The 24,968-nt window shown below is 54.6% G+C and overlaps 1 protein-coding gene and 1 long non-coding RNA gene across 4 annotated transcripts in view; one reads left to right on the plus strand and one right to left on the minus strand.

Annotated features, from left to right (window-relative positions):
• The window catches only part of SETD2 (SET domain containing 2, histone lysine methyltransferase), a 50,522-nt gene extending 34,004 nt beyond the window's left edge, over positions 1-16,518 (plus strand). For 2 of the 3 annotated variants that reach the window (XM_077789996.2, XM_085572907.1), the window contains 9 exons: positions 1,861-1,909; positions 2,380-2,560; positions 5,445-6,126; positions 6,938-7,072; positions 7,183-7,322; positions 8,276-8,387; positions 13,462-13,542; positions 13,861-13,962; positions 16,263-16,518. In XM_077789996.2, the coding sequence (XP_077646122.2) occupies positions 1,861-1,909; positions 2,380-2,560; positions 5,445-6,126; positions 6,938-7,072; positions 7,183-7,322; positions 8,276-8,387; positions 13,462-13,542; positions 13,861-13,962; positions 16,263-16,424 (1,644 nt within the window). In that variant the 3' untranslated portion in view covers positions 16,425-16,518. Of the gene's footprint in view, positions 1-1,860; positions 1,910-2,379; positions 2,561-5,444; positions 6,127-6,937; positions 7,073-7,182; positions 7,323-8,275; positions 8,388-13,461; positions 13,543-13,860; positions 13,963-16,262 lie in introns of those variants that run through there. The other variant, XR_014953198.1, reaches the window with a different exon arrangement.
• Positions 16,519-16,879: 361 nt separating this feature from the next.
• On the minus strand, positions 16,880-21,020 carry LOC146768089 (uncharacterized). Its single transcript, XR_014953199.1, has 3 exons — positions 20,892-21,020; positions 19,272-19,393; positions 16,880-18,108 (listed from the first exon to the last, which is right to left on the minus strand). It is a non-coding gene; the product is annotated as an uncharacterized LOC146768089 (long non-coding RNA).
• Between the last annotated feature and the right edge of the window lie 3,948 nt (positions 21,021-24,968).

Consider the following 24,968-nt stretch of genomic DNA (forward strand, 5'->3'; position numbering starts at 1 on the left):
TTAATTCCCAAACAGCTTTAAAAACTCAAGGAATTTTAAAAAAAGAAGACATTAAAAAAGAGGTGTAAAATCTGCGAGTCAAGTCAAAGTAAACGCCACATTTCTGAATATGTGGAAGCTTTAAATTCCCAACTGGAACAGCCTTCACCCCCCTGCCTCATCCAGGGCCTAAATGAAAGGATATTTTAGGGATAGTGCTCTGGGAAAGCTGGAATGTCAGCAGAGCTCCCCAAAACAATTTATTTGTGTTAAACTGAGCTTCTCCTTTATGATTTAATGCTGGGGTTTTTTTGGGATGCAGCTGCTGCTCCAGCAGGGATGCTCCCATCAGGGATAAACCAGCTGGTTGATCACATTCTGCTGGAAGTAACTGGGAATTCTTGGGAATTCTGTATTCCTTCAGGAAGGGAACAGAGCAAGGGCTTGATAGAAGCTGGAGTTAAACAAAAATGAGCTTTTTTCCCCAACCTTCCAGTACTTGGATAGTCAGGAATGCTGCAAAACGTCTGTAGGATCATAAGCAACACTGGGGTAAATGGGATTTACATTGGGAATGCCAGAATATTCCAATTAAAAATCTAAGGAGCATGGAAAGGTGCTAATCAACCTAATTTCTTACTTGGAGGGATGCACAGTTGGTTCCAGTGATGTGGGAATGGCTGTTCCTGCCCAATCCAGGGGGGATTAACAAGGATGTTGTGCTAAACCTGCACCTTAGGGAAGTTCTGATCCTCATTTCCAGCTCTTCTTCCCTTTCTTCCCACGGTGCCATCTCCACCTGGAGCTGCCAGGATCTTTGGGACCATCCAGTGCCACCCCTGCCATGGCAGGGACACCTCCCACTGTCCCAGGCTGCTCCAGCCTGGCCTTGGACACTGCCAGGGATAATCCAGGGGCAGCCCCAGCTGCTCTGGGAATTCCATTCCAGCCAGGAATTCCTAATTCCCAATCTCCCATCCATCCCTGCCCTCTGGCAGTGGGAGCCATTCCCTGTGTCCTGTCCCTCCATCCTTGTCCCCAGTGCCTCTCCAGCTCTCCTGGAGCCCCTCCAGGCCCTGCCAGGGCTCTGAGCTCTCCCTGGATCTTCTCCTCTCCAGGTGAACATTCCCAGCTCTCCCAGCCTGGCTCCAGCCCTGGAGCAGCTCCAGGTCCTCCTCTGGATTCACTTCCAGCAGCTCCAGGTTTTCCCTGTGCTGGAGAGGAGCTGGATGAGCAGAGGGTTTGGGGTTTGCTGCTGTTGAGGACGTGGTGGGCTTTGGGGTTTGATCTCAGCAGGGCCTTTGGTCAAAGAGGCCACTCAGAGCTAGGCCTGGTCCTCCTGCTCATTTCCCTTGGGATGCTCCCACATCAAACACCAGAGCTTGGGAACATCATGGAAGTGTGACCCTGTCCCCAGTGAGGCTGAGCTGGGAGAAGCTCAGGGATGGTCCCTGAGCAGGGGGAGCAGATGTTGGCCACCAGAGCCAGGGTCACAGAGCCGTGGGATGTCTCCAGTCAGAGGGGATCTGTTGGGATCACCCAGCCAACTCCCTGCTCCTTGCTGGGTTATCTCAAATTTCCTTGGAGACCAGGACAGGGACAGCAGGAGCTGCTGCTGGAACACTCTTCCACCACCTTGGAAGGTGTAGGACCCTACAGCTCTGCCCGGAGCTCTTGGCCCAAAATCCCACTGAGATCCATGAAAAATCAAACACTGAGCAGAGGAAATATATGGAAAGCACCACAAAAACCCCAGAACTTTCCTTCAAGGCACCCTTTTCTGGTGGTTTCTTGTAAATGTGTGATTTATGGGATTCTTGGCTGTTTGGGGTGGTTTTGGGAGCAGCTGGAATTCTGACCCTGCTCCTGGTTTTTCCACAGGAGGTTTATCGCATCCCGAAGAAGAGCCAAGCAGAAAAGGAGAGCAGTGGTAAGTGCTCACCTTTTCCCATGTTTTCCTCTGCTCCCGTGAAACTGCTTCATTTTCCCAGCTGGGAATGTCAGGGGATGTTCTGCCTCCATAGCTGCTCCTCCTGGGAATAGGGAGGATCTGAGTGGTGGGTGGGGAGAGATGGGGCCCTGAGGGTGACATGGAGCAACCTAGAATTAAAAACATGGAATTGGTGAGCTTGGAAAAGCCCTCCAAAATTGAGTCCAACCATCCCCCAGCACTGCCAGAGCCACCACTGATCCGTGTCCCCAAGTGTCACCTCCACGTGGCTTCTAAATCCCTTCAGGGATGGGGACTCCACCCTTACCTTGTCCCTGGCCATCGTTTTCCATGAGAAATATTCCCAATATCCAACCTGAACATCCCCTGGCACAACTTGAGGCCTTTTGTAAGAGAGGCGAGCTCTTAATACCCAAATGATAAAAATTCCCTCCTTTTTTCCCCGACAGCTGAGCGTGGGAGAGACACAGGGGGGCTCCGGGATCAGACCCCCACTGCCAAGAACCCCATCCTGAGCCGAGAGCGGGACCCAGAGCGGCAGAGCCAGAGCAAGGAGAGGAAGAGGCGCAGAGATTCCCTGTCCCCCCCGTCCTCGGCCTACGAGCGGGGCACAAAGAGGCCGGAGGACAGGCAAGTGGTGGCAGGGAGCTGCCATGTTGCAGGGATGTGGGTAAAACCTGCAGGAAAAACCATCCTGGAGATCTTTGGAATGCCCCCTGAGAAGGGAGTTTTCTCCTGGTGTGTCAGAATCTGAGTTATTGATGATTCTGAGGTTGTAAAAGTCTCTGTCTTTCTGCCCCACTGCCAAAGCAGAAGCCATAATTGGTCTGTGCTGTTTCCAGGTTGTTTATTCTGTTGATCTCTCACATGTTCTGCTGCCCTGCCCAGCTCTGTCCTGCAGGGCAGCGTGTGGGGCTCTGCCCTCAGTGGGATGTGACAAACATTCAATACCAGAAACTCCCTGGGCTGCATTTACAAGAACGTGCCAGTATCTGTCACCTACGTTGGACAGTGTGTCCCCAGCCTGAACCAACAGAAAAATGCCAACACCACAGTGAGACATGGAGGGCATGAAGAAGGAGAAAAAGGACAAGGCACACCCAATTTCCTCCATCTTGTCCCCTTTGGACCCCTCATCTAGAAACCTAAAATTTGACTTTTGCACCCATGCCACACTTAATTATTACTGATATCAAACACTCAGAGCTTGTAATTCATCCTGTAAGATTGAAAACTCTTTTCCATGGACAGAGATCACAGCCAGTGTCTCTGGGGGCTCTGTCCAGGGGGGTTCCTGACCCCTGCCAGGGTCCCAGGGCAGCCAGAGGGAAGCCCTGGATTCCCACACTGGTGGTGATTTAATCCTGGTGGGAGTTGGGTGGTTCCTTGGTGTTGGTGGCTTCTTGTCTGGGATAACCTGCACCTCCATCTTCAGGTGTGTTTTGGGAATGAGGTGGGGATTGAGGAAAGCTGTGCCAACTCCTGCACAGAAATTAGGGATTGTGGAATGGTTTGGGTTGGAAGGACCTTAAAGCCCATCCAGTCCCACCCTGTGCCATGGGGACACCTTCCACCTTCCCAGAGTGCTCCAAGCCCTGTCCAGTCTGGCCTGGGACACTTCCAGGGATGGTGAATCCCGGAATTCCAGGATGCAGCCCTCCTAATACAAAGAGTTCCCTGGGTCCTTCAAAACCCATTCCCTTCTCCTGCCCCCTCATCGTGCTGGGAATTGTTCTGAACTTGGAGCAATCCCTGCCTGTACAGGAGGGAGCAGTGCCCAAACCAGGATTTCTGACTCCAAAATTTTCTTGACTGAGTGGTTGTTCCCTAAAAATACCTGTAAGGACAACAGTCCAGTCCTGCTGTGATCCCAGCAGGCTGCTGCCAGGTCTCCTGCTGAGCACGCGACTCCTAATGAAGAGAAGGAAAATATTCCATGTCTTGCAGTTCAGAGGGACTGGAGATCGTGTTAAAGGCAGCAGAAATACCATGGAATTTCCTTTAAAGAAGTCACTTCTCTGTTGTCCCTTTCAAAGCCACTCCATAATTAGGGAACAATTGGTGCCGAGTCAGCCAGACGAGGAAACCTCGCGTTGAGCTGAGCTGGGAAAGTTGGAAACATCTGGATCAAAAATACAGATGTAAATCTATCCCTCTTTAACGAGGCTGGAAACATCCCCAGGAAGTAAAACCTGGATTTTTGGGGTTGTTTTAAACAGAACAAGCATTTTTTTTGGGTGAGCAGCTGCTGCTCTGGCTCTCCCCCCTGTGCCGTGTCCGTGTCGGTGAAGGACCAAATTCCTTCTCTGGGAACATTCTCCCCACTCTGAGCATCCCTCTTTGTTATTCCAAGGATTTAATAAGGAAAATAATCAAATAGATGGAGAAAGGAACGCTGAACCCTCGGTTTCCTTCTTCCCACTCCCTCCATGGCAGCTGCTTCTCTTCCAAACTCTCCAGGCAGTGCCAGGAAAGACTTTAATTAGGGAAATCAAACTCCTCCTGGCAATGAGGTTCCCATTAGTGGATCCTGCAGCTCCTCTGGGAATGCCAGGAAACAGCTCCAGCGGATCTGTTGGTAGCAATATGCTTTTGATATGTAAATGGATCCCGGGAACACAGAATATATGGAGAATATCCTGGATGCTTTGTAGAATCCATTATATTAAGGCTGTAAAGCATTTTTCCTTGTAATCCCTGTTTTACCACACTCATAACGTCTGGAAATATCTACCTTTGATCTGAAATTTTCCTTGGTTGGGCTTTGATCAAAGTCCTTAGGCTTTTTTCCCCCCCATCTCCTTTAATTCCCTGGAAAAATCCCTCCAGCTGCAGCGCCTTTTGGGATGAAAACTGTTAAGGAATTAAGAAAACCCATCCACACCGTTATTTTTTGAAGCTGAAGCTGCGGTTTGGGAACGAGCAGAATTCCAAACAGGAATGTGCTGCTTGTGATTCCCTTGTTCTTTGCTGTGTCTGCAGCTCCCATGTGGAACCCCCACACGGGAAAGATGGAATTCTCACCCCAGCACTGGAATTTGGGGGGGAAGGTGCTGCGTTGTGAGTTGCCCCTGTTTGGGATCCTTTTCCAAATTCCTTGTTTGTCCTGCTTTGGGAAAACATGGCAGAGTGTTTCCAGCAGGGCCTGCTTGGGACACCCTGCAGATCGTGACCTTCCCTTGGGTTCTCTTGGAGATGTTCCCTCCCTCTCCAGGTATCCTGGAACAGCTCCTCCAGACAACTTCCCTTGGCATCCTTGCACCTCCATCAGCACCAGGCTGACATTGGCCAATCCACTGGGATTGCTCATCCCTGGCTCCCTGTGGATGAGCAGGACCAGCGGGTGTTTCTCTTCAGATGGAAGAAAGGGAATGTTGGAAAAAAGGGAATGTTTTTAGGAATTCATGCTGCTGTTGGGCATTCCAAGTTTTCCACTGTCCCTTTTGCTGCTGGAGCCCCGGGCCTGCAGCTTCCTGAGGCCTCACAGCCGTTTTCCCTGTTCCCTTTATCCCAGGTACGACACCCCAGCCTCTTCCAAGAAGAAAGTCCGGCCCAAGGACCGCAACAAGCTGTCCACCGAGGAGCGCCGGAAGCTCTTCGAGCAGGAGGTGGCCCAACGGGAAGCCCAGAAACAACAGCAGCAGCTCCAAAACCTGGGAATGACATCCCCGCTTCCCTACGACTCCATGGGCTACGGAACGCCCCACCACAGCTTCATGGGGTACCCGCCGGGGTACCCCATGCAGGCCTACGTGGACCCCAGCAACCCCAACGCCGGCAAGGTGCTGCTGCCCACGCCCAGCATGGACTCCATGTGCTCTCCGGCGGGATACGAGCATTCCCAGACTTTGGTGGGGCACGCGGTGGAGCCGGCCCTGAGCACCCCGCAGCCGGTGCCCGTCGTGCAGCACGTGGCCGCCGCCGTGGAGGTGACGGCCGCGCCGCAGTACGTGGCGCAGGGCGACGCCGTGGTGCACCAGGAGGCCAACGTGGCCGTGCTGCCGGTGGCCGCGGCCGGGGCGGTGCAGAGCCAGAGTTACGGCGTGTGGGATTCCAGCCAGCAGCCCGCCGTGGCCGTGCAGCAGCCCTACTCCCCGGCCCAGTCCCAACCAGCCATCTACTACCAGGGCCAGACCTGCCAGACCGTCTACGGAGTGACCTCGCCCTACTCGCAGACCACCCCGCCCATCGTCCAGGTAATTCCAGCTGGGAGCTCCCCACGGGATGGGGGAACCAGCTGGGAAAAACACTTGAGTTACTCACCCTGTGCTTCTCTTGTTGGAGCATCTTCTTAGGTCTTCCCAGGGAGCTTCCTTCCCTGGAGTAGGAGGAAAGCACGTTCCAGGGTGTTTTCCGTCTTCAAACGGCATAAATTAGAGAATCGTGGAATCCTGGAACGCCTGGGGTTGGAAGGAACCTTAAAGAATGTCCAGTACCACCCACTACCATGGGCAGGACACCTTCTGTTATCCCAGATTGCTCCAAGCCTTGTCCAACCTGGCCTTGGACATTCCAAGGGATGGGAGATACTGAGAACATCCAGGGATGGGGGATATGGAACACATCCAGGGGTGGGGGATATTATTGAACACATCAAGGGATGATGATTCATTCCATAGTTGTTTGGCCCAATCAGGAATTTGCAACTTGCAGCAGTATTTTGGTTTTTTTGACTGTTGAAGGGAGATTTGTGGATAAAAGCTGAGGAAATGTGTGAAACACAGATGTGGGAGCTCAGCTTCCGCTGGTTTTTAGAAGTAGAGTCTGGAGCTACCAGAATTAATGATAGTACAAAAATCTGGGGGTGATGTTGGGAAGGAATTCCTGGCTGTGAGGGTGAGGAGGGGCTGGGATGGAATTCCCAGAGCAGCTGTGGCTGCCCCTGGATCCCTGGCGGTGCCCAAGGCCAGGTTGGGTGGGCTTGGAGCAGCCTGGTCTGGTGGAAGCTGCGCTCCAGCAGTGAAAGTTTTTTTGGGAGCAGCAGCTGAGTGTGATTCCATGTTCCAGAGCTACACCCAGCCAGGTCTCCAGTACATCCAGGGCCAGCAGATCTACACGGCTCACCCGCAGGGAGTCATCGTGCAGCCCCCCACGGCCGTCACCACCATCGTGGCAGCCGGGCAGCCCCAGCCCATCCAGCAGGTGAGGATCCCAGGGGATGGGCAGGGTTTTCCCGTGGGATAAAGAGCTGCCAGGGCACTTTTTGTGATCCCTCACAACTTTTCTCTCCATCCCTTCCGTGCTGTTTGCAGCCAGAGCTGGTGGTCACCAACAACCTCCTGGATCTGCCTCCACCTTCCCCTCCCAAACCCAAAACCATCGTCCTCCCTCCCAACTGGAAAACGGCCCGGGATCCTGAGGGAAAGATCTACTACTACCACGTGGTCACCAGGTGGGTGTGGGCATCGCTGACCCCTGTCCCCAAGTGCCACATCCACAGGGCTCGGAGGTCCCTCGGGGATGGGCACTGCACCCCTGTCCAGGGACAAGCCTTTCCATGAAGGAGTTTTCCCAATATCCAACCTGAACATTCCTGGCACAACTTGAGGCCGTTCCCTCCTGTCCTGTAGCTTGTTTTTTGGGAGAAGAGCCCAGCGCCCACCTCCATGGGAAGAGACACAGTGTTCCCAGTGTTTTTCCTACATCTTTCCCATCAGTTTTGGAAAGAACCAGGTTTTGGGTCAATGCTTGTGAATTTACCTGAAATTAAAATTAATGTATGCTTCTAAAAAGGACTTTTTAAAAATTTCCAACACCATGGGAGGTGTGGGTGAGGATCCACCTCTGAAGGGATAAGCAGGGATATTTTCTTCCATATCAGTTTCCTGCTGTCACTTCTTGCTCCTGGCACGCATTTCCCTGCATCCATAAATCTTTTCCATCTCCCCTTTTGGATTCCTCCCTGCTCCCTGGCACACAGCAGAGCAGGAGACCTTCAAACACCTGGAATTCAAACCAGTGGAGCAGGAATTGGTGAATTGTGACGTTTGGAAGTCTCGGGATGAGATGAGGAGACCCTGGGGAGCCTTGGTGGAGGCTGAACCTTCCCTGGGCTCTCTGCTGGGATGTTCCCACCTTTCCATGCTGGGAATTCCATCCTGGTGATGAACATCCTTGATCTCACAGCGTCACCATGGTAGAAAATGGTGCAGATTTCTTTCCTTCTGTTCTTCCTGCTTGGTTTTAACCTTCTCCAACTTAGAAACCTTCAAACGAAGAGCAAGGCCGTGAATTCCGTGTGCCAGGAATTCCGATGGCCGATGGAATCTGGGCGTCCCAGCTGATGGGATAATCCATGAGCAGTTTCTCTGAGGAGGTGACAGTGGTGTGTTTTCCTTCCTCCAGACAAACCCAGTGGGATCCCCCAACCTGGGACAGCCCCGGGGACGACGCCAGCCTGGAGCACGAGGCCGAGATGGACCTCGGGACCCCCACGTACGATGAGAACCCCATGAAGGTGAGGACACAAATCTTTGGGATAGGCCATGGGATGGGAGGTGGCAGGGGGACAGAAGTGACCCCGGATCCTTTGGAGTGGCTGCATTGGCCACACTCAGGGCTCAGCTGGAAGTTCTGCCCAGAATTCCATTACCTGTGTGGAGCTGGTCAGAAAAGTGGGAATAAGGGGGAGTAACACTGAAGAAGGACAAACTAATGGTGTAGCTCAGGAGCCTTTCCCATACCTTTCTGATTGCTTAAAAAGCTGGAGAAAATCCATGGAAAGAGAGGAATCAATTCTGTTGCTCTGGTGCTCCCACATTCCTGGGATTTTCCTGGAGGTGTTGTCCATCCTGCAGCACCCAGGAACATGCCACGTGGCTGCTGTTGTCTTTCCATGTGCTGCCAGGATCCCAAGGGTTAATCCCATTCCCAGAACACCTCCGAGTGCTCCAGCCAGGAATCCTGGCGAGTTCACTCCGACGAAATTACGGACAAATATTTATCTCCCTGGAAAAAAGTTAATTGGAAAATGAGCTCAGAGCTGGCACTCCCCGCTCAGCCGAGGGGCTGTTGCTTCCACAGAGGAATCCAGGGAAGCCTTTTCAAGGATTTTTATCCCTGGATCAGTGTCACCTTTGTACCATGACATTCCCTGATATTCTGGGATCTTGGTGTTGCAAATATTGTTGAAGGATATTGGGATTGAGCAAGAAAATGTTAATTGGAGGCTCCAAAGGGAGATTTGAAGCTGGAATGGCTGGGAAATGCATCGCTGTGGAGGGATGAGCTGAAGTTCAGTGGTGGAGAGCAGCTTGGAGATGTTTGGGAACATCCCTGGGATGGGACTGAGGTGCTGAGGAGAAGGTTGGGCTCTTCTGAGCAGGGAAATCAATCTGTGCTGGTGCTTTCCAGCTTGGGAGGTGTTTTCCTATGGAATTGTGAGGGTCTCAGTGCTGCCTGCACAGCAGAGGGAGCAGCAGGGGAAGGTGCTTCCATGGATGTGGGCTTTTATCCCATTAATTGGGATAAAGAGGAGCTGAGGGCCGAGGTGACCATCCGAGGGCTTCACCTCAGGCTGGACATGAACAGGCTGCTCCTTCCAGGCTTTGTTGCTCACTCCAATCCCAAAATCCCTGATTTTTCCCGAATCCCTCATTCCTAAATAAGCCGTGGCTGTGGCTGACCTCAGGCTGAGGTGGTTCCTACTCGCTCCGGAGCTTTAATTCCTTTTCTTCTGAGCCAGGATGGCCGGAAGGTCGGGTTTTTCCTGGCACTGAATTCCCATGCTTGCAGCTCCTGCCTCCAATGCTTCCACCCTGAAATTACAGCCACATTCCTTGGATGTTTTACCCTCCTCCCCACCCCACTCCACACCTTTCCCAGATGGATTAAACCCACCCAGGAGGGATTAAACCCACCAGTACCGTGTCCGACAGCTGCTGCTGCTGCTCCCAGTGTTCCCAGGCTGTGGGGGAGGATTTTGTTGGAAAAGCACAAGAGGAGTGGGAAGCCAGGATCACTATTCCCTTTAAAGCACGCTTGAAATCCTGTTTTTCCCTTGGAAAACAGCTTTCCTGAGGGAGTGGCCCAGTGGGAAGGCTGGCAGGGACACCAGGCTGGATGCTGAAGGTTTTGCATCCTTTTAGATGGAAAAAATTTGGATTTGGGATGGATTGGTTCTCCATGGAAAGATCTGAGCTGCTGGAAAAGAGAATCCCAGGTTTTCCCAAATGTTTGGCTTCTTGATCCCCTCCCAGGCTGGTTTTCTCCTCATCTTTGTGGCTTCTCCATTCCCATCTCCTCCAGAGGCTGGAAAACAGGGACAGCACCATTCTGGGGATTTTCCTGTGTTAGTTTTCCTGGCAGCCTTTGGATTATGGGATTTCACTTTGGAGGGGTGAGGGAGGAAGGCCTTGATGTGGAAGTTATGATATTAAAATAAGTTTAAAATGGAATTTTAGCCTAAAATTAGGAAGAATTCTCCAAGGAGGAATTGGCACCTTGGCACGAGGAAGAGCTTGGAAACAAAGTTTTCATTTCTCCTCCTTGTCTTTCCCTGCCAATTTTGACACCGATTTTTGCCCTGATCCCACGTGGAGAGGGGTTGGATGGGGAAGGATTTTGGGGTGGAGAAGGGATTGGTGGAGAAAAGTTTGGGGATGGAGAAGGAGTTGGTGGTGAGGAAGGGATTTCTGATGAAGAAGGGATTCATCATGGAGAAGGGTTTGGGGGTGGAGAAGGATTTGGGGTGGAAAAAGGTTTGGTGATGGAGAAGGAATTTGGGGGTGGAGAAGGATTTGGTGGGGAAAGGATTGGAGATGAAGAAGGATCTGGGAATGGAGAAGGATTTGGGGCAGTAGAAGGGGTTGGGAATGACAAAGTGTTTGGGAATGACAAGGGTTTGGGAATGACGAGGGGTTTGGGAATTACGAAGGGTTTGGGAAGGGTTTGGGAATAATGAGGGGTTTGGAAGTGTTTGGGAATGATGAAGGATTTGAGAAGGGTTTGGGAATGACGAGTTTGGGAAGGGTTTGGGAACGACGAAGGGTTTGGGAATGACGAAGGGATTGGGAAGGGTTTGTGAATGATGGGTTTGGGAATGATGAGGGGTTTGGGAATTACGGCGGGTTTGGGAATTATGAGTTTGGGAAGGGTTTGGGAATAGCGAGGGGCTTGGGAAGGGTTTGTGAATGATGGGTTTGGGAATGATGAGGGGTTTGAGAATTACGGCGGGTTTGGGAATTATGAGTTTGGGAAGGGTTTGGGAATGCTGAAGGGTTTGGGAATGATGAGGAGTTTGGGAAGAATTTGGGAATAATGGGTTTGGGAAGGGTTTTGGAATAACAAGGGGTTTGGAAGGGTTTGGGAATGATGAAGGATTTGAGAAGGGCTTGGGAATGATGAGTTTGGGAAGGGTTTGGGAATGATGAAGGGTTTGGGAAGGGTTTAGGAATGATGAGGGGTTTGGGAATGATGAGGGGTTTGGGATTTTTGAAGGGTTTGGGAATGATGAGTTCGGGAAGGGATTGGGAAGGGTTTGGGAATAACGAGGGGTTTGGAAGGGTTTGGGAATGATGAAGGGATTGGGAAGGGTTCGTGAATGACGGGTTTGGAAGGGGTTTGGGAATGATGAGGGGTTTGGGAATTACGAAGGGTTTGGGAAGAGTTTGGGAATTACGAAGGGTTTGGGAAGGGTTTGGGAATTACGAAGGGTTTGGGAAGGGTTTGGGAATTACGAAGGGTTTGGGAAGAGTTTGGGAATTACGAAGGGTTTGGGAATGACGAGTTTGGGAAGGGTTTGGGAATAACGAGGGGTTTGGGAATGACGTTTCCGTGGAGCTCTGCAGGCTTGGTGCCGGAGCCATCCGGAGCCATCTGCTCCCCATTCCCGGCCTTTTGAAGTGCAGCCGAGCCCGGGGCTGAGCTTTGATGTCCCTGCTCCGGCCGAGCCTGGCCATAAAACCTCCCTGGCCATAAAACCTCCCTGGCTGATTCACAGCCCGGCCCTCTGCTCTGGCCTTCTGCAGCTCTGCCCTGCAGCCAAGCACATTTTTAGGGATTGAAAGGGATTTTTTTTTTCCCTGCTTTTTTTTTCCAGCTTTTAAGTACTTGTAAAAAGTGGGATTTTTAAAATGAAAAGAAATATTGGGACATCATCAAAGAGCAGAAGGAGAAGGGAAACCTCCCCTGGCTTTCCAAACCTTTAACAAAATCCTTTTGCTCTTCCTGTCCTTACAATCTGGGATGACCTGGATGCCAGACCTCTCCCAGAAAATGGTGCTGGTGCAGGGATGCTGCTTTTCCCTTCTTAGGCTCCAAGGAGATGGCAGAGTTTGGGATGGGAGCGTGTGGGAGGTGGGTGTGGATGCAGCATGAAGGGATGGGCTCCGGGATGCAGCTGGGCTGGATTCTACCCCGTTAGTAAATCAGGGATCAGTACTCAGGAAAGCAGCCAGAAATTCCTAGAAAATTCCCTTTATCTTGACTGTAGCTAAAGATAATCCATGTGAATGCTTGTGGGCAGCCCCAGCCCTTCCAGGGAATTTCTGAAGGAAAATCCACCACCACAGAACTTATTCCCACTATGGACCTGCCTGACTTCCCCAGGACCCGCTCCTGCTCTTTTTTTCCAGCTTTTTTTTCCAAAGAAAACAAAGAGCAAGGAGTGGTCCCTGTGCCTCCCAGGCCAGGAGTGTGCTGGGAATTGTGCCAGGATTGGGCTGGGAAATGTGTTGGGACTGAGCTGGGGAGTGCCAGGAGCAAGGCTGGGAAATGCTGGGACTGGGCTGGGATCAGGCTGGGAATTGTGCCCGGACTGGGGTGTGGAGCGTGCCGGGACTGGGCTGGGAAGCTCACGGGGATGAACTGGGAAGTGGGGCTGGATCAGGCTGGGAAGTTCACTGGGATGAACTGGGAAGTGGGGCTGGATCAGGCTGGGAAGTTCACTGGGATGAACTGGGAAATGTGCCTGGATCAGGCTGGGAAGTCCACTGGGATGAACTGGGAAGTGGGGCTAGATCGGGCTGGGATTGGACTGGGAAATTCACTGGGATGAACTGGGAAGTGTGCCTGGATCAGGCTGGGAAGTTCACTGGGATGAACTGGGAAATGTGCCTGGATCAGGCTGGGAAGTTCCCTGGGATGAACTGGGACGCTGACCTGAAAGTTCCCCAGGATTGAACTGGGGAATCGCCAGGGCTAAGCGAGGCTGGGATAAGGCTGGGAAGAGCACCAGGACAGGCAGGGAAGCTCATGGGACCAGGCTGGGAAGTCCCTGCTTTGGGTTGGGAGCGTGCTGGCATTTGTCTGGGAATTGTACCTGGATCAGACTGGGCAACGTGCCGGCCTTGGGCTGGGAAGGGCGTTGGGAATGGGCTGAGGAGGCGCTGGAAGGGGCCTGGGAGTTCCTTGGAATTGGGCTGAGGAGCTCACTGGGATCAGGCTGGGAAATCTGGATTGGACTGGGGAGTGTGCTGGTGTTGGGCTGGGAATGCCCCTGGGAATGTCCCTGGGCTGGAAGCTGTGGGACAGGAGCTCTGTCCCCAGGGTGGAGTCAGGGCAGCGTTGCCATCCCTGTGTTCCCTCTCCAGTCTTCCAAGAAGCCCAAGACGGCGGAAGCCGACACGTCCAGCGAGCTGGCCAAGAAGAGCAAGGAGGTGTTCAGGAAAGAGGTGAGGGATCCCACCCCGGGAATGGGAATGGGAATGGGAATGGGAATGGGGATGGGAATGGGGATGGGGATAGGGATGGGATGGGATGGGATGGGATGGGATGGGATGGGATGGGATGGGGCTGTAGGTGGGATGGGATGGGATGGGATGGGATAATGGGATGGGATGGGATGGGATGGGATGGGATGGGATGGGATGGGATGGGATGGGATGGGATGGGATGGGATGGGATGGGATGGGATGGGATGGGATGGGATGGGGCTGTAGGTGGGATGGGGTGGTGGCAGCAGGGGGTGGATCCAGCGCTGTGTCCCGCAGATGTCCCAGTTCATCGTGCAGTGCCTGAATCCCTACCGGAAGCCCGACTGCAAGGTGGGCCGGATCACCACCACCGAGGACTTCAAACACCTGGCACGCAAGGTGGGAGCGTGGGAATGTGGGGGGACACGGGGACACGGATGCGGGAACGTGGGGACGTGCAGGGTACGGGGACATGGGACACAAGGAGACGGGAACACGAGGAGAATGGGAACATGGCGGCATGGATACAGGGACACGGGGACGTGGTCACACGCATGACACGGGGACATAGGATGTGGAGACATGGAGGGTACAGGGACATGGGGACACCGATACAGGGACACGGGGACACAGGAATGTGGGGACAGAGGGACAGTGGGATGTGGGACATGGGGACACGGATACAAGGACACAGGAATGTGGGGACATAGAGGGACAGTGCCATGTGGGACATGGGGACATGGATACAGGGACATGGGGACAGTGGGATGTAGAACATGGGAGCACAGATACAGGGACATGGGGACACAGGAATGTGGGGACATGGGGTACAGGGAAATGGGGTACAGGGACATGGGGATGTGGGACATGGGGACACAGATACACGGACACAGGGACACAGGAATGTGGGGACAGAGGGACACTGGGATGTGGGACATGGGGACACGGATACAGGGACATGGGGACACAGGAATGTGGGGACAGGGACAGTGGATACGGGGACAGGGATGTGGGACATGGGAGCACAGGTACAGGGACATGAGGACACAGGAATGTAGGGACATGGGGACAGTGGGATGTGGGACATGGGGACACAGGAATGTGGGGACATGGGGACACTGGGATGTGGGGCATGGGGACACAGATACAAGGACATGGGGACAGTGGGATGTGGGACATGGCAGCACAGGGACACGGGGATGCTGAAATGGGGACACAGGGACATGGAATGTGGCACTTGGGGACATGGAGGCTGCAGGTTCACTGGAATGTGGGAAGAGGGGACATGAGGGTTATAGGGACATGGGGAGCAGGGACACGGCGATGTGGGGACATGGGGACACCCAGGAGAGAGGGATATGGGGACACAGGAACACGGGGTTCAAGGAGTTGGGAACGTGAGGAGCATGGGAATTTGGGAATACAGGGATGAGGGGACATAGGAACATGGGGACACGGGGATAAAGGGACATGGGGACACAGGGACATGGGGATGTGGGACACCAGGACACGGAAAGTCCAGGACACAGGGATCTGGTGGCTGTAGGGACACAGGGATGAGGAATAACAAGGAATATTTGGGCAATAATAGTAAATAACTGGGAAATAATAGGTAAATAATATGGAGGAATAATAGGAGATATTTAGGGAATATTTGGGGAATAAGCAAATATTTAGGGAATATCTGGGCAAAAATAGAAGAATAATTTAGGGACTATTTGGGAATAAAAGGAAGTATTTGGGGAATTACAAATATTGGCACAACAATAGCAAATATTTAGGGAATACGTGGAAAGTAATAGCAGATTGAGTATTAGGAATTATTTGGGGAAAATTTGGGAAGTAACAGAAAAATAATTTAGGGAGTAATATGAAAGAACAGGAAATATTTGGGGAGTAATGGGAAAATAGCTTGGGAATGTTTGGAAAAGAACAGCTGATATTGGGAGAACAATAGTAAATATTTAGGGAATATTTGGGGAATAACAGGAAGGATTTGGGCGATAATATGACAGCAGCTCAGGGAATATTTGGGGAATAATAGGGAAATAGCTTGGGGAACGTTTGGAAAATATAGCAGATATTTGGGGAACACTACCAGATATTTCAGGAATATTTGGTAAATAGTTGAGGAATATTTGGGAAACATTTGGAGAATAAAACAACAATAACTTGGGCAGTATCTGCAAATAACAGGGAATATTTGGGGAATAATAGGAAAATAGCTTGGGGAATGTTTGGAAAACATAGCAGTTATTTGGGGAACACTACCAAATATTTCAGGAATATTTAGGGAACATTTGAGGAATGTTTGGGAATGCTTGGGGAGCATTTGAGAAGAATTTGGGAAATATCTGGGGAACATTTGAAGAACAATATAACAATAGCTTGGGCAGTACCTGGAAATGAGAGGGAATATTTGTGGAACAATTAAGAAAACAGCTTGGGAATGTTGGGAAAATAACAGCAGATATTGAGGGAATAATACCAAGTATTTAGGGAATATTTGGGGGATAGGATGACAACGGCTCAGGGAATATTTGGGAAGAAGAGGAAGTATTTGGGAAATAGGAGCACAGTAGCCTGGGGGTGCCAGGTCTGGGATTGGTGGGAATTTTGGGAGTGACCCGTGGCATTCCCGTGGCATTCCCGTGACATTCCCGTGGCATTCCCGTGACATTCCCGTGGCATTCCCACAGCTGACCCACGGCGTGATGAACAAGGAGCTCAAATACTGCAAGAACCCCGAGGACCTGGAGTGCAACGAGAACGTCAAACACAAAACCAAGGAATACATCAAGAAGTACATGCAGAAATTCGGGATCCTCTACAAGCCCAAAGAGGACACGGAGCTGGAATAGCCCCTGGAATCAGCCCCGGCCCTCCCGAGCCACCAACCTGTGAATTTATTATTATTATTATTAATTATTATTATTATTATTATTATTATGACAATGGATTTTTTGGTTTTTTAAGGAAAACAAACTTGGTTCCCGTCGCTGAGGAGGACGAGCTGGGCTTTCCCAAGCCTGTTTTTGCTGATCCAGGCTTTCCCAAGCCTGTTTTTGCTGATCCAGGCTTTCCCAAGCCTGTTTTTGTTGATCCAGGCTTTCCCAAGCCCGGCTCTCCCGGCGCTGCTCCCAAGCTCTGTATTATATTTTGACGTATATGTGAATATATTGATAATAATTTGCTTTTTTCCCCCCCAACACCGTTGCTTTCAGCCCCAAACGTGCCGATCCCACGGGAGCGTTTGGCAGAATTTGGGAGTTATTCCCGGATATTTTTTTTTTTTTTTTGTTTTTTTTTCCCCCTCTTTGGTTGTTTCCTTGGTTTTTAACTTTTGGTTCTGCGAGGTTTCCTCCATTTCCCTGTAAATACTGCAGATTTCTGGCCATGTTGATAAGATTGATTTTACTGCTTCGAGCATTTTACTTTATCCAATTTTTACGGAACTTTGTATGTAAAAAAAAAAAAAAAAAAGAGCAAAAAAAAAAGAGAAAAAAATAAAAAATCAAAAGAATAAAAAACAAACAACCCAAACCCCAGAATTGATGCTGGGCAGGGCCACAAGGGGGACCTGGCTGGGGATGTCCCCTCTCCCCTGAGGACCTCCTGTCACCCTCAGCATTCCCGGGAATCTGGACTCCCTGGGAAAGGAAGTTTGGGGTGACCTGGGAGCCTTTTTGGGGTTAAAAATGGCTTTTTCTGTCCCCAGTGCCACCTGCCTTGGGGTCATTTGGGTGTCCCCTCCTCCTGCCAAGGCCACCCACGCCTGGGACACACGGACACCCCAGGATGTGTCCTGGTGGCACACCTGGAGGCCCAGGGACACAAATCCCAGGGACACTGGGACACCTGAGGGGTGCCACCCTCCCTGGGGACACCCAGCCCGGACACCTGAGGGGATGTCACAGGGATGCAGGGACACCTCTTGGGGACAAAAGGGACACCTGGGGACATTTGGGACACGTCCTAGGGACACACAAACGCCCGAGGACACAAATCCTGGTGACACACAGACACCCCCAAGGGGACTCGGGGACAGCTGGGGACACTGGGACACCCGAGGGGGAACATTCCAGGGGGACACCGCAAGGGACACATCCCATGGACACTGGGGACACCCAAGGGGGCACATTCTGGGGACAAACGCCCGAAGGGACACCTGGAATACTGGGGACACCTGAAGGGACACATCCCAGGGACACATGGACACCTGGTGGCACCTGCAACACCTGAGGGGACGCACAGACACCCGAGGACACAAACCCTGGTGGCACCCAGTGACACGTTTAATGCCCCCACCCAGGCCACCAAAGTCCCGCCCCCCTAAAATCCCTAAAAAAGTACAAAACCCACGTAAAGAAACAAATCCATGGGGAAGGGGAGCGCCGGCGGGGCCAGCCGCGGTGTCCCGGCGGTGTCACACGGCGGAGGTGGCGTCCCCCGGGGCCGCCGCGGGCTCCGGGAGCGGCTCCGGCTCTCCCGGTTCCTCCCGGTGCCGCGGCGAGCCCGGGAGCAGAGCGGGAGCCTCGGCGGGCGCTGCGGGGAGGGGCGGGCTCAGCACCCGCGGTCCCACCCGGGACGCACCGACCGAGCGTGGCGGCGGCTCGCGACCCCCGGGAGGTGCTGGGGACCCCCGACCCCATCCGGGGGCTCGGTGATCCCATCCCATCCCATCCCATCCCATTGATCCCATCCCATTGATCCCATCCCATCCCATTGATCCCATCCCATCCCATTGATCCCATCCCATCCCATCCCATCCCATTGATCCCATCCCATCCCATTGATCCCATCCCGTCCCATCCCATCCCATCCCATCCCATTGATCCCATCCCATTGATCCCATCCCATCCATCCCATCCCATTGATCCCATCCCATCCATCCCATCCCATCCCATTGATCCCATCCCATCCCATTGATCCCATCCCATCCCATCCCATCCCATCCCATCCCATCCCATCCCATCCCATCCCATCCCATCCCATCCCATTGATCCCATCCCATCCATCCCATCCCATTGATCCCATCCCATTGATCCCATCCCATCCATCCCATCCCATTGATCCCATCCCATCCCATCCCATCCCATCCCATCCCATCCCATCCCATCCCATCGCATCCCATCCCATCCCATCGATCCCATCCCATCGATCCCATCCCATCCCATCCCATCCCATCCCATCCCATCCCATCCCATCCCATCCCATCCCATCCCGTCCCATCCCATCCCATCCCATTGATCCCATCCCATCGCATCCCATCCCATTGATCCCATCCCATCCCATTGATCCCATCCCATCCCATCCCATCCCATCCCATCCCATCCCATCCCATCCCATCCCATCCCATCCCATCCCATCCCGTCCTGTCCCGTCCCAGGTGTCCCCAAACCCTGACCCTCCCCAGATCTGGGTGTCCCCAATCCCGGGGCTGTTCCCAATCCCCAATCCCGGGGCTGTCCCCAATCCCCGGTCCCAGCTGTTCCAAATCCCCGGTCCCGGTTGTCCCCAATCCCGGGGCTGTCCCCAATCCCCAATCCCCGGTCCCGGCTGTCCCCAATCCCCAGTCCCCGGTCCCGGCTGTCCCCAGCCCGTGGTCCCGGCTGTCCCCAGTCCCCGGTCCCAGTTGTCCCCAATCCCGGGGCTGTCCCCAGTCCCCGGTCCCGGCTGTCCCCAGCCCGCGGTCCCGGGGCGCTCACGGGGCCGGGGCCGCTCCGGGCCGGCGCTCTCGGGGCCGGTGCCGCCGTCCCCCCGCGGCTTCTCCGCGTCCGCCGCGTCCCGCGCCTTGTCCAGCCGCCGCTTCCTCCGGCAGGTGCCCCAGCTGCGGCCACCGGGACACCGCAGTCACCAGGGACACCGGGGACACCGGGGACACCGGGGACAGCGGAGATCACCGGGGACACCGGGAGTAATCGGGGGACACCGGGAGTCACCAGGGAACACTGGGGACACCGGGGGAAACCGGGGGACACAGGGGGACAGCGCGGGACACCGGGAACACCGCAGTCACCGGGGGGCACCGGGGACACCGGGGACACCGCGGGACACCGGGGGGCACCGGGGACACCGGGGACACCGGGGACACCGGGGGGCACCGGGGACACCGGGGACACCGGGGACAGCAGGAGTAATCGGGGGACACCGGGAGTCACCAGGGAACACTGGGAGACACCGGGGGAAACCGGGGGACAGCGCGGGGCACCGGGAACACCACAGTCACCGGGGGTCACCGGGGACACCGGGGACACCGCGGGACATTGCAGGACACCGGGGACAGCGGAGATCACCGGGGACACCGGGGGACACTGGGGACACCGGGGACAGCGGAGATCACCGGGGACACCGGGAGTAATCGGGGGACACCGGGAGTCACCAGGGAACGCTGGGGACACCGGGGGACACTGGGAGACCCGGGGGAAACCGGGGGACACTGGGGGACAGCGCGGGTCACCGGGGGACAGCGCGGGGCACCGGGAACACCGCAGTCACCGGGGGTCACCGGGGACACCGAGGGTCAGTGCGGACACCGGGGAAGCCGGGGGACACCGGGGGAGACCGGGTAAACCGGGTGGGACACTGGGGACACCGGGGGGACACCGGGGGAAAATGGAGAACAGCGGGCGACACCGGGGGGACGTCGGGGGACACCAGGTGGGACACTGGGGACACCGGGGTCACCGGGAATCATCGGGGGACGTGGCGGTCACCGGGGACACCGGGGGACACCGCGGGACACCGGGAATCATCGGGGGACACCGGGGGACACCGGGGGGACACCGGGGAGACACTGGGGACACCAGGGAAACCGGGGGACATCGAGGACACCGCGGGTCAGTGCGGACACCGGGGGACATTGCGGGACACCGGAGGGGACACCAGGGGACATCGAGGACACCCCGGGCCACCGGGGGCCACCGGGTGGGACACTGGGGACACCGGGGGTCACCGGGAATCATCGGGGGACATGGCGGTCACCGGGAACACCGGGGGAACACCGAGGACATTGCAGGACACCGGGGGACACCGGGGGGACACCGGGGGGACACTGGGGATACCGGGGGGACACCGGGGGGACACCGGGGGGACAGCGGGGGACACCGGGGGACAGCGGGGGGATACCGGGGGACACCAGGGGGACACCGGGGGACACCAGGGGGACACCGGGGGACACCGGGGGGACAGCGGGGGACACCGGGGGGATACCGGGGGACACCGGGGGACACTGGGGATACCGGGGGGATACCGGGGGACACCGGGGGGACACCGGGGGGACACTGGGGGGACAGCGGGGACACCGGGGGCCCCGAGCCCGCGCTCACCACTTGAAGGCCACGTAGGCCACGAGCGCCAGGACGAGGCCGGCCAGGAGGGCGCAGTACAGCGGGATGATGTCCCCGGGGGGCTCGGGGGGCGCCCCCGGCGCCGGCGGCGTCACCCGGGCGGTGCCCGGGGCCGGCGGGGCCCCCGCGGGGAGCGGCGCCGCCGCCGCGCCTGCGGGAGAACCGGAATGAGGGCACGGGCGGCCGTGCCTCAGTTTCCCCTTTGGAGACAGCGCCCGGCTTTGGGGAGACAGAAGGGGAAACTGAGGCACGGAAAAGGGAAAAGGGGAAACTGAGGCACGGTGAGGGGGAAATGAGGGACAGAAGGGGAAACTGAGGCACGGAAAAGGGGATAAGGTGGAAAAGGGAAACTGAGGCACAGGAAAGGGACACGGGGAGAAAGGGAAACTGAGGCACAAATGGGGCAATGGGGGACAAAAAGGGGAAACTGAGGCACGGTGAGGGGGGATGGGGGAGAGTAGGGGAAACTGAGGCACAGGAAAGGGTCAAGGTGATAAAGGGAAACTGAGGCACAAAAAGGGGGAATTGGAAAACAAAGGGGAAACTGAGGCACGGTGAAGGGGGATGGGGGACAAAAAGGGGAAACTGAGGCACGGAAAAGGGACAAGGTGGAAAAGGGAAACTGAGGCACGGTGAGGGGGGATGGGGGAGAGAAGGGGAAACTGAGGCACAGGAAAGGCGCAAAAGGGAAACTGAGGTACAAAAAGGTGAAATTAGGAAGCAACATGGGGAAACTGAGGCAGGAGGGGGAAACTGAGGCACGAAAGGGAAACTGGGGCACGAAAAGGGAAAATTTGGCACCAACATGGGGAAACTGAGGCACAAAAGGGGAAATTAAGGAGCAACACGGGGAAACTGAGGCATGAAGGGAAACTGAGGCACGAAAGGGAAACTGAGGCAGGAAAGGGGAAAATAGGGAGCAACACGGGGAAACTGAGGCAGGAAAGGGAAACGGAGGCACGAAAGGGGAAATTAAGGAGCAACACGGGGAAACTGAGGCACGAAAGGGAAACTGAGGCACGAAAGGGGAAATTAAGGAGCAACACGGGGAAACTGAGGCACGAAAGGGAGCAACATGGGGAAACTGAGGCACAAATGGGAACCTGGGGCATAAAAAGGGAAAATTGAGCACCAACATGGGGAAACTGAGGCACGAAAGGGAGCAACATGGGGAAACTGAGGCAGGAGAGGGAAACTGAGGCAGGAAAGGGAAACTGAGGTAAGAAAAGGTGAAATTAGGAAGCAACATGGGGAAACTGAGGCAGGAGAGGGAAACTGAGGCACGAAAGGGAAACTGGGGCACGAAAAGGGAAAATCTGGCACCAACATGGGGAAACTGAGGCACAAAAGGGGAAATTAAGGAGCAACACGGGGAAACTGAAGCACAAATGGGAACCCGGGGCATAAAAAGGGAAAATTGAGCACCAACATGGGGAAACTGAGGCACGAAAGGGGAAATTAAGAAGCAACATGGGGAAACTGAGGCAGGAGAGGGAAACTGAGGCACGAAAAGGGAAATTAAGAAGCAACATGGGGAAACTGAGGCAGGAGAGGGAAACTGAGGCGCGAAGGGAAACTGAGGCACGGAGGGAAACTGAGGCACGAGGGGAAACTGAGGCAGGAGAGGGAAACTGAGGCACGAAGGGAAACTGAGGCGCGAAGGGAAACTGAGGCAGGAGAGGGAAACTGAGGCAGGAGAGGGAAACTGAGGCACGAAGGGAAACTGAGGCGCGAAGGGAAACTGAGGCAGGAGAGGGAAACTGAGGCACGGAGGGAAACTGAGGCACGGAGGGAAACTGAGGCACGGAGGGACACTGAGGCACGGAGGGAGCCGCCGGTGCCACTCACGGCCGCAGGGCGGGCACGGCCCCGGGGCGCGGCGCGGTGCCGCGGGCTCGGCGCGCTCCGGGCTCGGGCGCGGCGGCGCCGCTCGCGGGGCCGGGCCCGGCTCCGGGTCCCCGGCGCCGCCGCCGCGCTCGGGGAGCCCGCGGGGACACGGGGGACACCCCCCGGGCCGGGCCGGCACCTGCGGGGAAACACGGCAACGTAAAGGAAGGGAAAGGAAAGAAGAAAGGGAAAAAGAAAGGGAAAGAAAGGGAAAGAAAGGGAAAAAGAAAGGGAAAAAGAAAGGGAAAGAAAGGGAAAGAAAGGGAAAGAAAGGAAAATAAAGGGAAAAAGAAAGGAAAAGAAAGGAAAAAAGAAAGGGAAAGAAAGGGAAAAAGAAAGGGAAAGAAAGGGAAAGAAAGGGAAAGAAAGGGAAAGAAAGGGAAAGAAAGGGAAAGAAAGGGAAATAAAGGAAAAAGAAAGGGAAAGAAAGGAAAAAATAAAGGAAAAAAGAAAGGAAAAGAAAAGAAAATAAAGAAAGGAAATAATAAAGGAAAATAAAGGAAAATAAATAATGGAAAAAGATAAATGAAAATAAAGGAAAAAAAAAGGAAAATAAAGGAAAATAAATAAAGGAAAATAAAGGAAAAAGTAAAGGAAAATAAATAATGGAAAAAAGAAAGGAAAATAAAGGAAAAGAAAAAAGGAAAAAATAAAGGAAAATAAAGGAAAATAAAGGAAACAATAAAGGAAAAAAAGGAAAATAAAGGAAAAAATAATGGAAAGTACAAGGGAAAATAAAGGAAAATAAATAAAGGAGGAAAAAAGAAAAGAAAAAATGAAGAAAAAATAAAGGAAAAGGAAAAAAGGAAAAAATAAAGAAAAAATAAATGAAAAAATAAAGGAAAATAAAGGAAAATAAATAAAGGAAAAAAGAAAGTAAACTAAAGGAAGCTAAAGGAAAATAAATCAAGGAAACAATAAAGGAAAAGAAAGGAAACTAAAGGAAAATAAATCAAGGAAACAGTAAAGGAAAAGAAAGGAAACTAAAGGAAAATAAATCAAGGAAACAGTAAAGGAAAAGAAAGGAAACTAAAGGAAAATAAATAAAGGAAAAAAACCCCGAAAAAATAAAGGAGAATAAAGGAAAAGAACTAAAGGGAAATGGAATGGAATGAAAGCAAAGGAACGGAACCGGAATGACCCAAACGTGACCCAACAGAGCCAAAAACAACGAAAGCCCCGGGGCGAAGTGACCCGGCCCGGCCCGGTTCCGGTCCCATCCCGGTCCCCTCCCGGTCCCGGCCCGGTCCCGGCTCGGTTCCATCCCGGTTCCATCCCGGTCCCGGCCCGGTTCCGATCCTGTCCAGGTCCCGTCCCGGTTCCATCCCGGTCCCGTTCCCCTCCCGTTCCCATCCCGGTCCCGGCCCGGTTCCGATCCCGTCCAGGTCCCGTCCCGGTTCCATCCCGGTCCCGTTCCCCTCCCGTTCCCATCCCGGTCCCATCCCGGTCCCGGCCCGGTTCCGATCCCGTCCAGGTCCCGTCCCGGTTCCATCCCGGTCCCGTTCCCCTCCCGTTCCCATCCCGGTCCCATCCCGGTCCCGGCCCGGTTCCGATCCCGTCCAGGTCCCGTCCCGGTTCCATCCCGGTCCCGTTCCCCTCCCGGTCCCCTCCCGGTCCCGTCCCGGTTCCGATCCCGTCCAGGTCCCGTCCCGGTCCCCTCCCGGTCCCGTTCCTGTCCAGGTCCCGTCCCGGTTCCATCCCGGTTCCATCCCGGTCCCGTTCCCCTCCCGGTCCCCTCCCGGTTCCGGTCCCATCCCGGTCCCGGCCCGGTTCCGATCCCGTCCAGGTCCCGTCCCCGTTCCATCCCGGTCCCGTCCCGGTTCCGTTCCTGTCCAGGTCCGGTCCCGTTCCCCTCCCGGTCCCGTCCCTGTTCCGTTCCTGTCCAGGTCCGGTCCCGTTCCCCTCCCGGTCCCATCCCGGTTCCGTTCCTGTCCAGGTCCGGTCCCGGTTCCGTCCCGGTCCCGTCCCGGTTCCGTTCCTGTCCAGGTCCGGTCCCGGTCCCGTTCCTGTCCCGTTCCCCTCCCGGTCCCGTCCCGGTTCCGTTCCTGTCCAGGTCCGGTCCCGGTCCCATCCCGGTCCCGTTCCCCTCCCGGTCCCGTCCCGGTTCCGTTCCTGTCCAGGTCCGGTCCCGGTCCCATCCCGGTCCCGTTCCCCTCCCGGTCCCGTCCC

Source organism: Lonchura striata, chromosome 2, assembly GCF_050655825.1.
Source record: "Lonchura striata isolate lonStrDom1 chromosome 2, ASM5065582v1, whole genome shotgun sequence".
Lineage (NCBI taxonomy): Eukaryota > Metazoa > Chordata > Aves > Passeriformes > Estrildidae > Lonchura > Lonchura striata.